Source organism: Bubalus kerabau, chromosome 20 (assembly GCF_029407905.1).
Source record: "Bubalus kerabau isolate K-KA32 ecotype Philippines breed swamp buffalo chromosome 20, PCC_UOA_SB_1v2, whole genome shotgun sequence".
NCBI lineage: Eukaryota > Metazoa > Chordata > Mammalia > Artiodactyla > Bovidae > Bubalus > Bubalus kerabau.
This window is the reverse complement of record NC_073643.1, coordinates 35,553,961-35,568,520: the sequence shown is the minus strand read 5'-3', so window position 1 is coordinate 35,568,520 and position 14,560 is coordinate 35,553,961. Positions and strand designations below refer to the sequence as shown.

The 14,560-nt window shown below is 43.3% G+C and overlaps 1 protein-coding gene across 1 annotated transcript in view; it reads right to left on the bottom strand.

Annotated features, from left to right (window-relative positions):
- SUCLG2 (succinate-CoA ligase GDP-forming subunit beta) overlaps positions 1-13,066 on the bottom strand; it is a 281,980-nt gene extending 268,914 nt beyond the window's left edge. The window contains exon 1 of the mRNA XM_055557476.1: positions 12,740-13,066. Coding sequence (XP_055413451.1) covers positions 12,740-12,823 — 84 coding nt within the window. The 5' untranslated portion in view covers positions 12,824-13,066. The remainder of the gene's footprint in view (positions 1-12,739) is intronic.
- Positions 13,067-14,560: the final 1,494 nt, after the last annotated feature.

The window sequence follows — 14,560 nt, the reverse complement described above, 5'->3', positions numbered from 1 at the left end:
TAGCAGGTTTTTATTGAGTGATGGCAAAAGAACCCAAACAAATCCTCTTAGGGAAGTGTAAAGTGGAGATGAACCCAAGAGAAGTTGGGTTACTTCAAATCAGATTATTACTCCAAACAAAGCTGAGAAGTATTCCAGGGCCACATAAAGCCTGCTTTCTACATTTGTCTTGAAAACACTCACGTGACTATTTGGATGATTGCCATGATAACCCTTTTCCCACTTAATAATTTTCTCCAGAGAATTATTTCATTGTGATAAGAAAATGGTCTGAAACAAAGCCACTACATCACCTTGTTATTTAGTCACTAAGTTGTGTCTGATTCTCTGTGACCCCATGGATTGCAACATGCCAGACTTCCCTGTCCTTCACCATCTCCCAGAGTTTGCTTCAATTCACATTCTTTGAGTCGGTGATGCTTTCCAACTATCTCATCCTCACCTTAATTTCCAATAAATTAGCCTAAGACCAGCCAAGTGAAAAGTGAGACAATTTTCAGAAATTTGAGAACGCAAAAAAGGAAACAAAGCAAAAGTGAACATGTGAACTTGGAGAAGAAGATGGACAAGTTAATAGCAGTTCATAAAGGAACTCTAAATGGATCAGGCCACCCCACCAACACTGCACCCAGAGACCTCCTACTCAAGAGGCTATGATGCTGCTCCTCTCCAAGACCTCCCTACCTCAACCACAAATGGAAGGGCAGAGATGCATACTTTACAAAGCAGCATCCAATCTTGCAGCTGGCCAGTGACTTGAACATTAGAGCAAAATGATAAGCTAGATCAATGAGATGTTCTTGTTATTAAAACTGTAACATTCTGAGAGACAGAGATGGATGATGTATTAGGGTTAGGAAGCTGGAGTGGACCAAAGAATGGACAAGGTTATGGGCAGGTGGAAGTTATAGAGAAATAGTACCCCTAGTAGCAACCAGTTAACACAAACGAAGATCCACAGAGGAGCCAACATCAAGGAAGATTAATCTTCAGTTCTGGTATGTGTCCTTTTCAATAAATCTTTCTCTTTTTTTACCTGCTTGAGATAAGTCCAAGGAGATCTTTCAACCAAAGAAGGCATAACAATCAACTGCATCGTCCATACAAGAGTGAGAGCACAAAAGGAAATAACTAAGCCAGATGGCATGATTCCACAGGGCCCAGAATGCTGTGAATACTGGATAAGGTAGGCTTGGGACTTGGGAAAGCTCTTCTTTGTGCTCAAGTTTAGAAACCTGCACTTTGCAAGCCTGGCAAATTTATGGGTCTTTATATTTCTCTTCTTTTATTCACCTGTTCTTGTTTTGTAGGCCATAACAACATGTCCAGAGAACACCTGAGCATAAGGACAGAGCACATGGTTCCATGGCAGAGATAAGGAAGGATCTTTCACAACTACAGCAACTCAGACCTTCTCTGCCAAGGGACGGTAAACAGCCTTTTATCACCTTTTTGGTACATGGAGAGAAGAAGCCAGCAATGGAGATCCAGCAGAGAAAGCATGAATCTTGTTCAGCCTCTTTCCTTAATAATGCCAATGTTTCTCTTCTATCCTGACCGCCACCATTCAGTCCATTTTAGTTAGAAGGACCATATATCAGTTTTCCAGGCACAGCTTGGGTTTCTCTTACATGCGCTGGTGTAATTACTCACAGAGCTCACATTCACTCTGAAAAGTATCCTGATTTGACAATAAATTATGTGGTCACCCTGATTTTGATCCAAAACCCTCATCTTTTTTCACTTCCACCACTTGAGGGAAAAACAAAAAATTGTTCCTCAATCTGGGACACAAGTCTACAAACACATTCAGTTTTCAGAGATGTTGAAATGTGAAAAAGAAAAAAAAAATGAATCTTGTAATAAAATATGTAAATAATTTTCACACATCACAAAGATAACCAGTGTTGAGGGCAAGACTTAAACCCACGCAGTGTGAGTCCAGTCCTGGTTTGTGTCTATTATCCTGGGCATAATTACTACCAGCACTCAAACAGTACAACAATCTCCTGAATGATTTCCATACTTACAACCCTCCAACCCTCTCCACACTACATGCAGAAGGAATACTCTAAAGGATAAAGCTGCCCCTGCCATCCCACTGTCTAAAACACTTCAATGGCTCCCCTTGTCCTCAAGAACTAATCTTAACTGCATTACCAGACTCACAGGATTAGCAAAATTTTGCCCCTGCTTATGTCTCCAACCTCATCTCTCACTGCTCCCTGACCTCTAACTTCACAAGGCACCTTATCCAATTCCTCAGGATCCTTGGGTCACAACCCTGGACCTAAGACAGCCTAGAAATGAAAATGGGATAAGCTCATGGAGAAATGAGGGTAGAAAAAGATCCACCCCCTCTTAGTCCACCCCTATTCTTACGCCCCAAACTTACACAAACCTATTCCTTAAGCTTTGCCATGTCTCAAATATCAACTCAAACATTATATCAAACTCCTTCATTTTAAAATAAAAATAAATTTTAAAGGTAAATGTTAGAAATTTATGCTTTTGTGACTAGTATTCAGGTACTGTATTATTGGACTCATTCTAGAAAGGGACAAAAGCTGGCAACATAATCAGCACATTGATCGAAGTCTGAACTCAGAATACTAGAAAACTCTATCCTCTATCACCATTCCCCAAAACTCACTCTCCAAAGCCTCTCACAGTTTGTTCAGTATTCCTGAAACACTAAAGGCAGTGCTGTGTGCTGGGCAGACAGTGAAGGGCATATGCCAGTTGCCCTTGGGTACATGCCAAGCACTGTAATCTAGTGTTTGGGTGTCCACCCACCTCAAATCTTTGACGCACATGAGGTACAGAAACCATAGCTACTAAGTCAACACTAAGATGTGCAAACATTTCTGGAATGAAGCAACATCCAGGATGGTGCAACTGAGCTCCCTATGTGACCTTCCCTACTGCCACCTTAAGCCTCACCAGACTTTCACCCCATCTTTGCAATGAGAACTGGGGCCCAGGAGACAGGCCTTCAACTCTCTGAGCCTCGAGATCCCTAGATGTAAACTGAGAATAATCACCTGTTTCACGTGGTTGCTACAGGATTAAGTGAAATAAAACATTTGGAAATGCCTAACCCTGACATGGCAGCAAATGATAAATGCTTACCAAATCTGGGAAAGGAAAACTATTCTGACTTAATAATGCCTAAATTTATAAACCAACTAAATTTAGCTTCGAAAATTCACTGCAAGAGAAATAATGACTCTGAGCCTACCATCTAACCAGAACGTCAGATGTCATGCATATCATCTCACTCAATCTTTGTAACCGTCTGTAAGAAATATCTCCTTTTAGAGAACAAGAAATTGAGGGTCAGTCACGTTCAGTAATGTGTAGAGCTAGATTTTGGCAGACCTAGAATTTGAATTTAGTCCTATTTTAATACAGAAATCATACCCTTTTCTCCTGCTTCCCAGACCCTGGAGCCCAGAAAGGAGGGTGTCGGATAAGAGGCTGATAAGACTCAGATGGATGATATCACCCACTCAATGGATATGAGTTTGAGCAAGCTCTGGGAGATGCTGAAGCACAGGGAAGCCTGGCATGCTATAGTCCATGGGGTCACGAAGAGTCAGACATGACTGGGAGATTAAAGAACAACAAAAGAGCCAGATAAGAAGACAATCATGAAAAGTTGATTAGTCCATCTACGTTAAAGAGCCTCTTGATCAGGGTCAAAGAAGAAAGCGAAAAGGCTGACTTAAAACTCAACATCCAAAAAACTAAGATCATGGGATCTAGTCCCATCATTTCATGGCAAATAGAAAGGGAAAAAGTGGAAATAGTGACAGATTTTATTTTCTTGGGCTCCAAAATCACTGTAGATGGTGTCTGCAGCCATAAAATTAAAAGACACTTGCTCCTTGGAAGGAAAAGCTATGACCAAGCTAGACAGCATATTAAAAAGCAGAGACATCACTTTGCCAGCAAACATCCATCTAGTCAAAGCTTTGGTTTTCCCAGTAGTCATGTACAAATGTGAGACTTGGATCATAAAGAAGGCTGAGTGCTGAAGAATTGATGCTTTCAAACTGTGGTACTGGAGAAGATTCTTTAGAGTCCCTTGGACAGCAAGGAGATCAAACTAGTCAATCCTAAAGAAAATCAACTCTGAATATCCATTGGAAGGACTGATGCTGAAGGTGAATATCCAATACTTTGGCCACCTGATGCAAAGAGCCAGTTCACTGGAAAAGATTCTGATGCTGGGAAAGATTGAGGAAGGAACAGAAGGGGCCAAAAGAGGATGAGATGGTTGGATGGCATCACCAACTCAATGGACATGACTTTGGGCAAACTCTGGGAGATGGTAAAGGACAGGGAAGCCTGCTGTGCTACAGTCCATGGGGTCACAAAGAGCCTGACACAACTTAGTGACTGAACAACAATAAATTAGCATAAGCTCCAACACTAAGGTATCCATCCCTCAGGGACAAAAAGATGTGGAAAGGTAAGCAATCAGCATAATTAAACAGTTCAGGTCAAACAGGACCATCTGGTAACATAACTTACTGTTTTAACAGGTATCATCATAAGGCAGGTGACTCCCAGGCCCTGTGATTTTAAGCAAGTTATTACGTGACTGGTCTATGCCTCTGCTCTGTTACATGTAATATGAAGACAGTACAATCTGCCTGCAGTAACATGTAAGGTTTAAGGAAATCATGCACAGAAATCACTTTGCACAGAAATCATCACATATGAATGCACAGTACTATTATTATGAAAGCCCTTTCACCACCAGACTTTTCCTTTCTCACTTGCCTAAATTATCTGTGTGTGTGCGTGCTCAGTCACTTCAGTCATGTCCAACTCTTTTGCAGCCCCATGGACTACAGCCCGCCAAGCTCCTCTGTCCATGGGATTCTCCAGGCAAGAATACTAGACTGGGATGCCATGGCCTCCTCCAGGGGATCTTCCAAACCTAGGAATCAAACTGGTGTCTCCTGCATCTCCTACACTGCAGGTGGATTCTTTACCCACTGAGTCACGTGGGCATCAATCCTCAACTTCTCTGTTACTTACCTGTCTCTTGTTCTCTGCACTCCATGAATTCATCTAAACCACCAAAGCTTACTGGATACCTGGTCAGGCAGACTGGTAAAATAGGAGTGCATAAGAACAATCTTTACCCTCACAGACTTTACATTCTTACATTTGTGGGAAAGGAAGGAAGACAGATAATAAAACAAAGAAATAAAAACACATAATAAACTACCAAATAAAGTGATTAAGAATCCACCTGCAATGCAGGAGACCTGGGTTTGATCCCTGGGTTGGGAAGATTCCCGGGAGGAGAGCATGGCAACTCAATCCAGTATTCTTGCCTGGAGAATCACCATGGACAGAGTAGCTTGGCGGGTGACAGTCCATGGGCTAGCAAAGAGTCGGACACAACTGAGCGACAAAGCACAGCACAAAGTGTTAAAAAGCAGGTGAGAAGCAGAAAATAGTCTCGGGGGGAAGGTCAGTCAGATAATATCTTATATAGAAAAAACCCTGTTGGAAGACTACTTAGAATCAGAAAGTTGAATGATAAGCTGAATGATGGGAGAGGAGAACAATGCCTGAGATCAGAAGGAACAGCATTTCACGCAGAGGAGAAAGCAAGTGCCTCTAACAGTGCCTTGCTGCTGCTATTGCTGCTGCTGCTAAGTCGCTTCAGTCGTGTCCGACTCTGTGCGACCCCATAGATGGCAGCCCGCCAGGCTGCCCCGTCCCTGAGCTTCTCCAGGCAAGAACACTGGAGAGGGTTGCCATTTCCTTCTCCAATGCATGAAAGTGAAAAGTGAAAGTGAAGTGGCTCAGTCGTGTCCGACTCTTAGCGACCTCGTGGACTGCAGCCTACCAGGCTCCTCCGTCCATGGGATTTTCCAGGCAAGAGTACTGGAGTGGGGTGCCATTGCCTTCTCTTAGAGGACTAAAAACATAGCTCTACTGATCTCACAATGCTGCAGTATGATTATTGGTTTACACGCCAGTTTTGCCACTAGACTATGAGCCCCCTGAGGGTAGGGCTATGTGTCTTCTTCCTGCACTCCCTCACTCATGGTACATTCTCTAAAGCACTAGATTTATAGGGAAGATAGTCTTCCCTATAAATAGTCTCTGCCTTCAGGGAGCTTACAATAAATAGCACTGGGCAAAGACTAAGCATTCAGAAAATATTTACTAAGTGAACAATATGTGCTTGATGTTCAGTTATGTAGTTCAGCATCATGGAAAATTCTGGCCTTTCTACAGCCCTTCTTTCCTTCCTCATTTGCCTAAAAGTTCTCCACCAGCCTTTCATGTCTGCTGCAATGACTGCTCTAATCGCCCCATCTCTCTCTCCTCTGCCTTGGCCCATAATCCACTCCACCTGGCATGCCTTCTCCTACATCTTTACCAGACTAATTCTAATGTCATTTCCCAAAATTTCATCAATATACTGACTTTCTGCACTGCTTCCCAGGTGTCGCAGTGGTAAAGAATCCGCCTGCCAGTTCAGGAGATGCAAGAGACAATGGGTTCGATCCCTGGGTCGGGAAGATACCCTAGAGAAGGAAATGGCAATTCTCTCTAGTTTTCTCACCTGGAAAATCCCATGGACTGAGGAGCCTGGCAGGCTACAGTCCAAGGAGTTGCAAATGAGTTGTACATGACTAAGCACACCCAGCACACACACATACTGATTTTATTATTTGCTCAAATGTATAGAAATCTCTCAAATTCTTCAGGCAAATGTTTTCATCAAGTAACAGAGAATGATGGATGTAGCTAGCAAAAGGTAATACCAGATTGAGTGAATAGTAAAACGAGTTGAAAGACAAATGATCTGAAGTTGCATATATAACTGCTTTTCCTCCCCAAAACACAAGATATGTCAGTGAGTTTCTGGGCATTGTGCCTATAGAATTGGACCAGGATACAAGGGCAGCAAGATTCTCGTGACTGTAGGTCTGTGTACTCCATCTCTCATCCCTGAAAGAAATGCTTCCTTCTGAATAAACAAAACCAACTTGGGATGAGCTATCACTTAAAGATCTTCCCCACACAGAAATCAGTAGTTTAGCATCTAAAGTATTTGACATGAATTTCCTTTTCTAAGGATACTGCAGTTGTACTTCATTTTTAAAAAGAAAAAAAAGTCAGATATTTATTCTTCTAGGCAAGAAGGCAGATAAAGGTCAGTCACAACTTCCAATGCAGCCTCCACAGCCATATTTAGCTGATTAAAAATTTCCATGTAGGCTTCAGCCTTCACTTCTAAAAGCCAGCCATCTATCTTTCTTTTCCCACTTCTGGAAAAGAGCAGAAAATCAAGCTGGAATCAACTATTGTAAGGTATACAACAGCAGGGGCATGGTTTCCATTTCCCTCAACAAGGCACATTCCTCCCTGAGTTCCTGGACAGAAACTGTGGGCTTTTTAGAGAATCACAAACCAAGGACTGTACAGCTAGGGGCCTCAGGGACTGTGTTTCCCACAATGTCTCTGCTTCTCCTACAACAGAACAGCTCTGTGAACTGCACCCAACCATTATGAGAGGGTAAACATACTAAAAAGCTAAATACCATGATTAGATTACCATTAAACATTTAAACTCAGTGCCCTCAATCAAGACTTCTCCTAAGACATGACTAATGTAACGGGCTCATTTCAGTGCCCAATAAGGCTGTGCCTTGCTATATTGTGCTATTTATAATAGAGAGCGCACTATAATTACATGCCTGGCCTTTGGCACCCAGACTTGGATTCAGCTATTTTTTACTAGCTGAAAATCTGTGGGTAGGTCATGCAAGAACTCTAAGTTTTTAAAAACTCCTTACCAGACCCTGCAAGGCCCTACTTGATCCAGGCCCTGCCTACCTTATACATCATGACTAGTACTATCATGTTCCACCTCTTTAATGGTCTGGATATGCTGAGTTCAGGCCATACCTAAGGGCCTTTGCATTTGCTGTCCTCTCTTTCCCAGAATGTCAAGTCACCTGGTTGGCTACTTTTCATTACTCAGGTCTCAGTTCAAATGTGAAAATGCCACCTCCAGGATCTCATAATGTTGATTACATGAGTGCATATAATTCCATTTACTTAAAGTACAAAACAAAACCAGTGTGTGGTGACTTAATTCAGGAGACCAGTTACTCTTTTCTCAGTAGGAATACTGTAACCGCACAAGGGTGTCCTCTGAGTTGCTGCTACATGATTAATTTCTTGATATGCATCTGATCACCTGGACACGTTCAGTTTGTGAAAACTCAAACTGTTCACTTATAACATGCATGTTTTTAGTATATGTGTTCAGTTCAGTTCAGTCACTCAGTCGTGTCCGACTCTTTGCGACCCCATGAATCACAGCACGCCAGGCCTCCCTGTCCGTCACCATCTCTTGGAGTTCACTCAAACTCACGTCCATCGAGTTGGTGATGCCATCCAGCCATCTCATCCTCTGTCGTCCCCTTCTCCTCCTGCCCCCAATCCCTCCCAGCATCAGTCTTTTCCAATGAGTCAACTCTTCGCATGAGGTGGCCAAAGTACTGGAGTTTCAGCTTTAGCATCAGTCCTTCCAAAGAACACATTGCAATAAAAAAATTAAACCAAAACAATAAAAAGAACAAGTTGTCAAATTGGTTTTCCTTGATAAACTAATCTATGACACACCATCTGGGCTAGACTATTCATTTTCTACCCCCAAGACCTTGTTTTACTTTCTTCATAGCATCTGTCACTGGCTGAAATCATTTTCATTACTGTTTATGTAAGTACAGTCTAGCCATTTCCCACCCCTATTAAAATACAGTATCATGTGGCCAAGATCTCTACCTGTCTTGTTTACCATCCCCAAATATCAGCACTTCAAAGGCCTTTTTCCGGTAGAAACTGAATAGAAAAAAATATATGTAAAATAAATGGCAAAAGGGTGGCCCTTTAAGGATCTAACATCAAATAAAAGTCATTAGGTGTTAGAAAAAAAACAAGAACTGTGGTGCTAACTACATGAGGCCCAACAACAGAGAAAACAAAATGTCAACAATATTCGTTGTTGTTCAGTTGCTCAGCTTTGTCTGAGTCTTTGTGACCCCAAGGACTGCAGCACGCCAGGCTTCCCTGTCCTTCACTATCTCCAGTTTGTCAATAACATTAAGCACCAGGAAAGTGAAAGTGAAGGTCACTCAGTCGTGTCCGACTCTTTGCCACCCCATGGACTGTATGTCCTTGGAATTCTCCAGGCCAGAATACTGAAGTGGGTAGCCTTTCCCTTCTCCAGGGGATTTTCGCAACCCAGAGATCGAACCCAGGTCTCCCACATTGCAGGTGGATTCTTTACCAGCTGAGCCACAAGGGAAGCCCTAAGAATGTGTGGCAAATTTAACTATGAGGAGGGGATAGATAGTGTCATTCTACGGCACTCTGTGGGAGTGGTTGAAGTTACTTCTGACAGCAGAAACTGGGTCTTTTTTTTTTTTTTTAAAGATTATCATTCTTTACAATGTTATGTTAGTTTCTGCTATACAATAAAGTGAATCAGCTCTATGTATACATATATCTCCTTCCTCTTAGATCTCCCTACCCCCTCCCATCCCACCCATCTAGGTCATCACTAGAATCTGTCATACAGAGTGCAGTAAGTCAGAAAAACATGTATCATATATTGATGCATATATGAGAAACTGGGTCTTTTATCTCTATACACACAAAAGTTTTGCACAGGGCATGGCACAAAGTAGGTCTGAGCCAAGAATAGCAACCGATTTCTGAGTCACTTCGGGAGGATTCTAAAGTTTCCTGGATAAACAGGGTCCTATTCAAGTGTAATGTCTGCCCTGGGCAAGGGAGTAAGTAAACACAACACAAATGCATAGACAGGTGGAGCAGATACAAAGAAACACCCAATAATATGAAAAGGGCTCCTTACATAACATTTATTTTTTCTACTGCTACTGCTAAGTCGCCTCAGTCGTGTCCGACTCTGTGCGACCCCATAGACGGCAGCCCAACAGGCTCCCCCGTCCCTGGGATTCTCCAGGCAAGAACAGTGGAGTGGGTTGCCATTTCCTTCTCCAGTGCATGAAAGTGAAAAGTGAAAGTGAAAGTGAAGTCGCTCAGTCACTCAGACTCCTAGCGACCCCATGGACTGCAGCCCACCAGGCTCCTCCATCCATGGGATTCTCCAGGCAAGAGTACTGGAGTGGGGTGCCATTGCTTCTCCGTATTTTTTTTTTTTTTTCCTAAGATGTTTGCAAAGAAAAAATTAAAATGGATCAGTAGTGGTCATGGTTACTTACTCTATGCTCTGCAGACTAACTTACATGCTGTTATAATGTATTTTCATGAAGAAACTTATACCAGAAACTGGTATAATGGAAACTGAAAAGAAAACCTTTAACCTGGAATCAGCTCTGCCACAAACTCTCTTTATAACCTTGAACAAGTCCTTGAACTTCGTTAGTGCTCCATTTTTTGACCTGTGAAATGAGTTTTTTGGATCAGACACTTGCTAATGCCCATTTCCAGTTCTTGAACACTGTGTACTATTCTTGACTTAAAAAAAAGAATTTTCATCTCCTAAGTTTGTGTTCACAGGACACTTCATCTACAAGTACGTAAATCAAAGTTTTCAGATAGAGTGAGGCAGAAGATTCTTTTACCCAGTTTTCTTGCCAAACCAAGAGTATCCCCCACCCAGATTTTCTAAAGTGTTGTATTCAGGCTCCCATTTCTGAGTAAGGCAAGAAGCCCTATCTTCAGCCAAACACTTGGATTTTTCTATACAATTACTTCTTTTGCTCGAATTTTCACTGCCTTAGGCCTCATGTTTCTCATCAATTCAACTCTACTTTCATAGTTAGCACCACAATTCTTGGTTTTTTTCTAACATTTAATGAATGGAACTTGATCACCTGGAGGTATTCCCCTTACTCTATTACAACAGTTATTAGTGATTTTAATTAGACAAAAGCCACCATTCCCTTTGCTATCCTACCATAGTGTCAAGTGCCTGTTAAAGATATTACAGTAATGTTATTAGCACCTTTTAAATTTGCATTAACACAAACATACAAATTAGAAGTCAGGAAAAGAAAAGAAAAAAAGAATAACTCAGATGTTATAATTAACCAAAGTTTAGAGTAACTCAAAAAATCATCAGTGGCTATCTTTCAATTAAAAAAAAAAAATACTATGCACATCCTAGATAAAACTGCAGGAATGATCATTTGTCTCTCATCAATTAAAAATGGGAAAAAGGACAAGGCTGTGCTGTAGCCAAGCCCCATATCGTTTTCTTCAAAAGGGAAGAGATATTTCTAACAGAGAATAAAAAGTTGAGTACTTGAGTCATTTCTCCAAGAGTCATCACCAACTCATAAATCCCCAAAGGCCTTCTGGCTACTGCGGCTCTTGCCACCTACAGAAAGTAAAATCTCCTAGAGGCCAAGTTCTAATAGCTATTCAGTGTCCATCATTGGCCCTCCTAGGATTTTATTCTCTAGAAACAAGGAGAAAGAGGACAAGGCCAACACTCGAATGTGTTCCAATGACAGGACTGAATTTTCACTAAATTGAGGAAGGACATTTCCCATCATTCTCCTTGACCCCCTCATTTCACCGTCTCAGCACCCCATACCCACAGCCAACTCTGCCAGTCGGCAAAAGCAGGCAGCTCACGCCAGGAAGTGAGTTACTAAACCAGCAAGGCTGGGGTGGGTTTCTAGGAACCTTCATCACATGGCCTAACAAATGGGTTCAAAACCAGGACTGGCGACTGAGGACTGGCAGTTACCTCAGAACAGGTAACTGAGGACAAGAAAAAAGAGTTTCCTGCCATTATAGTAAACAGTAATGTTGCCTACCATCAAAGCAGCAGCCACTGCAGTGGTCCCATACAGTGCACCCTGAGGGGAACTGAGGATTCAGGGGAACGGTAAACAGGTCCTAGATAAAGTTAAGATGCATATCAAAGGGAAAATTTCAATATGTCCAGACTCTTACACCTTCCATATGGAGAAAAGCATCAAAATCACTAACTTGTCATATCTATATTTTGTGATTAGTCTTAACCTTTTAAACTTCCACAACAAGGTTTGGTTTTTGTTTGTTTTCCAGCAAAAACTCCTATAAATCCTGGCTCCTCCCCTACCTCTTTCCAACAATTCCTCAGAACTATCCAGAAACTTCCTCAGGATACAGTCTTCAATAAATGCCTCAAAAAAAATGTATTTCTCAACGTATACGTTGTGTTTTGGTTGTGTGTGTGTGTATGTGTGTGTGTGAGCTGTGCAACACAATAACACCTCAGGACTTCAAACCCCGTGTGTGTGGTGGGGGTGTGGGGGGTAGCGGTGTGTGTTGGCAACACAATAACATCTCAGGACCTCAAACCCCGTTTCCAGGAACTTTTCCTGAAGTTGCCTGTGCAGAGCCTGGTACAGGGCCCGGCGCCCTCCCCGACGCTGAGGGAATCCACGTCAGCGACAACTGGGAGTTGGGTGGCTCTCACTCTGAGGTGGTCCCGGCTGTCATTAACCCCTCAGACCGGGACCCCCCCCTCCCACACATGAAGCAGAGGGTACTGGGGTCCCTCGTGCGCCCCAGACGCAGCACCGCGCGTCCTCTCCACAGGTGTGGCGCCGCGGCGACCGCGCACCCGGTACGAGGAAGAAGAGGGCAGAAGGGGACGGAAGGGGACCAACGGCTGCTCGAGGCCCCCACCAAGGGGTCCGCTCACCTGGGACCTGGCCGCCAGGAGCGGGGGCCGGAGCGCCAGGTCTCTCAGAAGTTTCCGGGCCTGCGCTCCCACGGGGGCCGCCATCTTATCCAGGAAACCAGCAAGGGGATCCTGACGGGGTGCCGGCAGGGCGGGAGGGGGCTGGAAGAGGAAGGGAGGGGGAAGGGGCGGGGCCGCCCGCCGCCTGCCGCCAGCCGCCAGCCACGCCCCCTCCGCTAGGTAGGGAGCGCCTGGTGACCCTGGGACGCGGCCACACTCCTGAGGGAGCCCCTGTCGAAGCCCTGCGTCACCCACGACGACCGCCACCTCGGCCCCAAATTCATTTTCAGTATTTGGAGCCTCCTCCTCGCGCTACCGCGGGTAACAATGGGAGCGAAAACCCACCCAGAGCCCAGCGGTCGTGGACTTAAAGTGCCCTGGAGCGAGAGACCAATGCCTGTTGCTGGTTCCAGGGAATGCTCTGAGGAGCGGCCAGTATGGGATGCCATGTGAGGGATAGGCCTCTGCTCTGGTCCTGGGGCCTCAGGGGCTCCTGTAGGGGAGCGGTGTTGGAGGTGAACCTTGAGGGAGTAAGGGAGAAGCAAGCGGGCCTGAAGAGGTCAGTGGAGGCCCTCTACCCTTTAGTGAGACTTTGTCTCTTTGTGAAGATTTAGACAAAGGTATTGAAGGATTTTAAACGTGTAGTCGCCAGAGTAAGACCAAGAGTTTACTTGCAGTTTACATGACTCTAAGCACTGTCTGTGGAATAAATATAGCTAGCAAATATGCTTAATATATGGCAGGCACTTTACAAATAAGGACTCGTTTAGTGTTCATAGCAAGCTTTCCAGTAGGCACCAATGAAAAAAATCCCCATTTTGCAGAAGAAAAAACTGAGACACAAGGTTTCCTTGCTTATTGAGATCTGATAAGGATTGAAAGAGTTTCAAACTCATGCTTTCTTCTCCCAGCCCTATAAAGTATCATTTTCGAGTTTTTAACCTTACTTTATTCTTGAGCCTATGATCATGAGAAAAGGTACAAATTTAACAACTGAGCAACTATTTCTGCTAGTTTTCTTTGAAACTGAAAGTCACGCAGTTGTGTCCCACTCTTTGTGACCCCGTGGACTGTACTGTCCATGGAATTCTCTAGGCCAGAGTATTGGGATGAGTAGCCTTTCCCTTCTCCAGGGGATCTTCCCAACCCAGGAATCCAACTGGGGTCTCCTGCATTGCAGGAAGATTTTTTACCAACTGAGCTATCCTTTTTTTTTTTTCTTTTTTTTTTGACCAAAAAAAAATCTACAGAAAGGTTGCAAGAATATTATCCCAAAACCCCCAAATATCCTTTATGCCGATTTATTGATAGCACTTGTTTACATTTTGCCTCAATCCCCATTTTTTATAGATATGTAGCTTTATAGCCCATTCTTAATCATAGTTTTACTGGCTAGATTTCATATCCATTGATGATTATTTCTTATATCAGTTTTTACTGTGATGGTTGCAAAATCATAATTGTCTAGTTCCATTCCTTTCTACATTTTCTATAGTTTATATTCTACTCAGAAGAGCTTTACTGTCCCCTACGTTTGTTTATTCTTTTTTTTTTAATATTTATTTTTTGCTCTGTCGGGTGTTAGTTGCCACACTTGAGATCTTAGTTGCAGCATACAAGATCTTTTCTTTGTGGAGGGCAGGCTCCAGATCTCATGGTCTTGCTGACTGGGGCTTAGTTGCCCCGCTGGAAGGCGGATTCCCAACCACTGTTTCACTGTTTCATCAGGGAAATCCCTCTTTATTTATTCCTGTTTTCACTTTTATCAGTATCAACTCACAG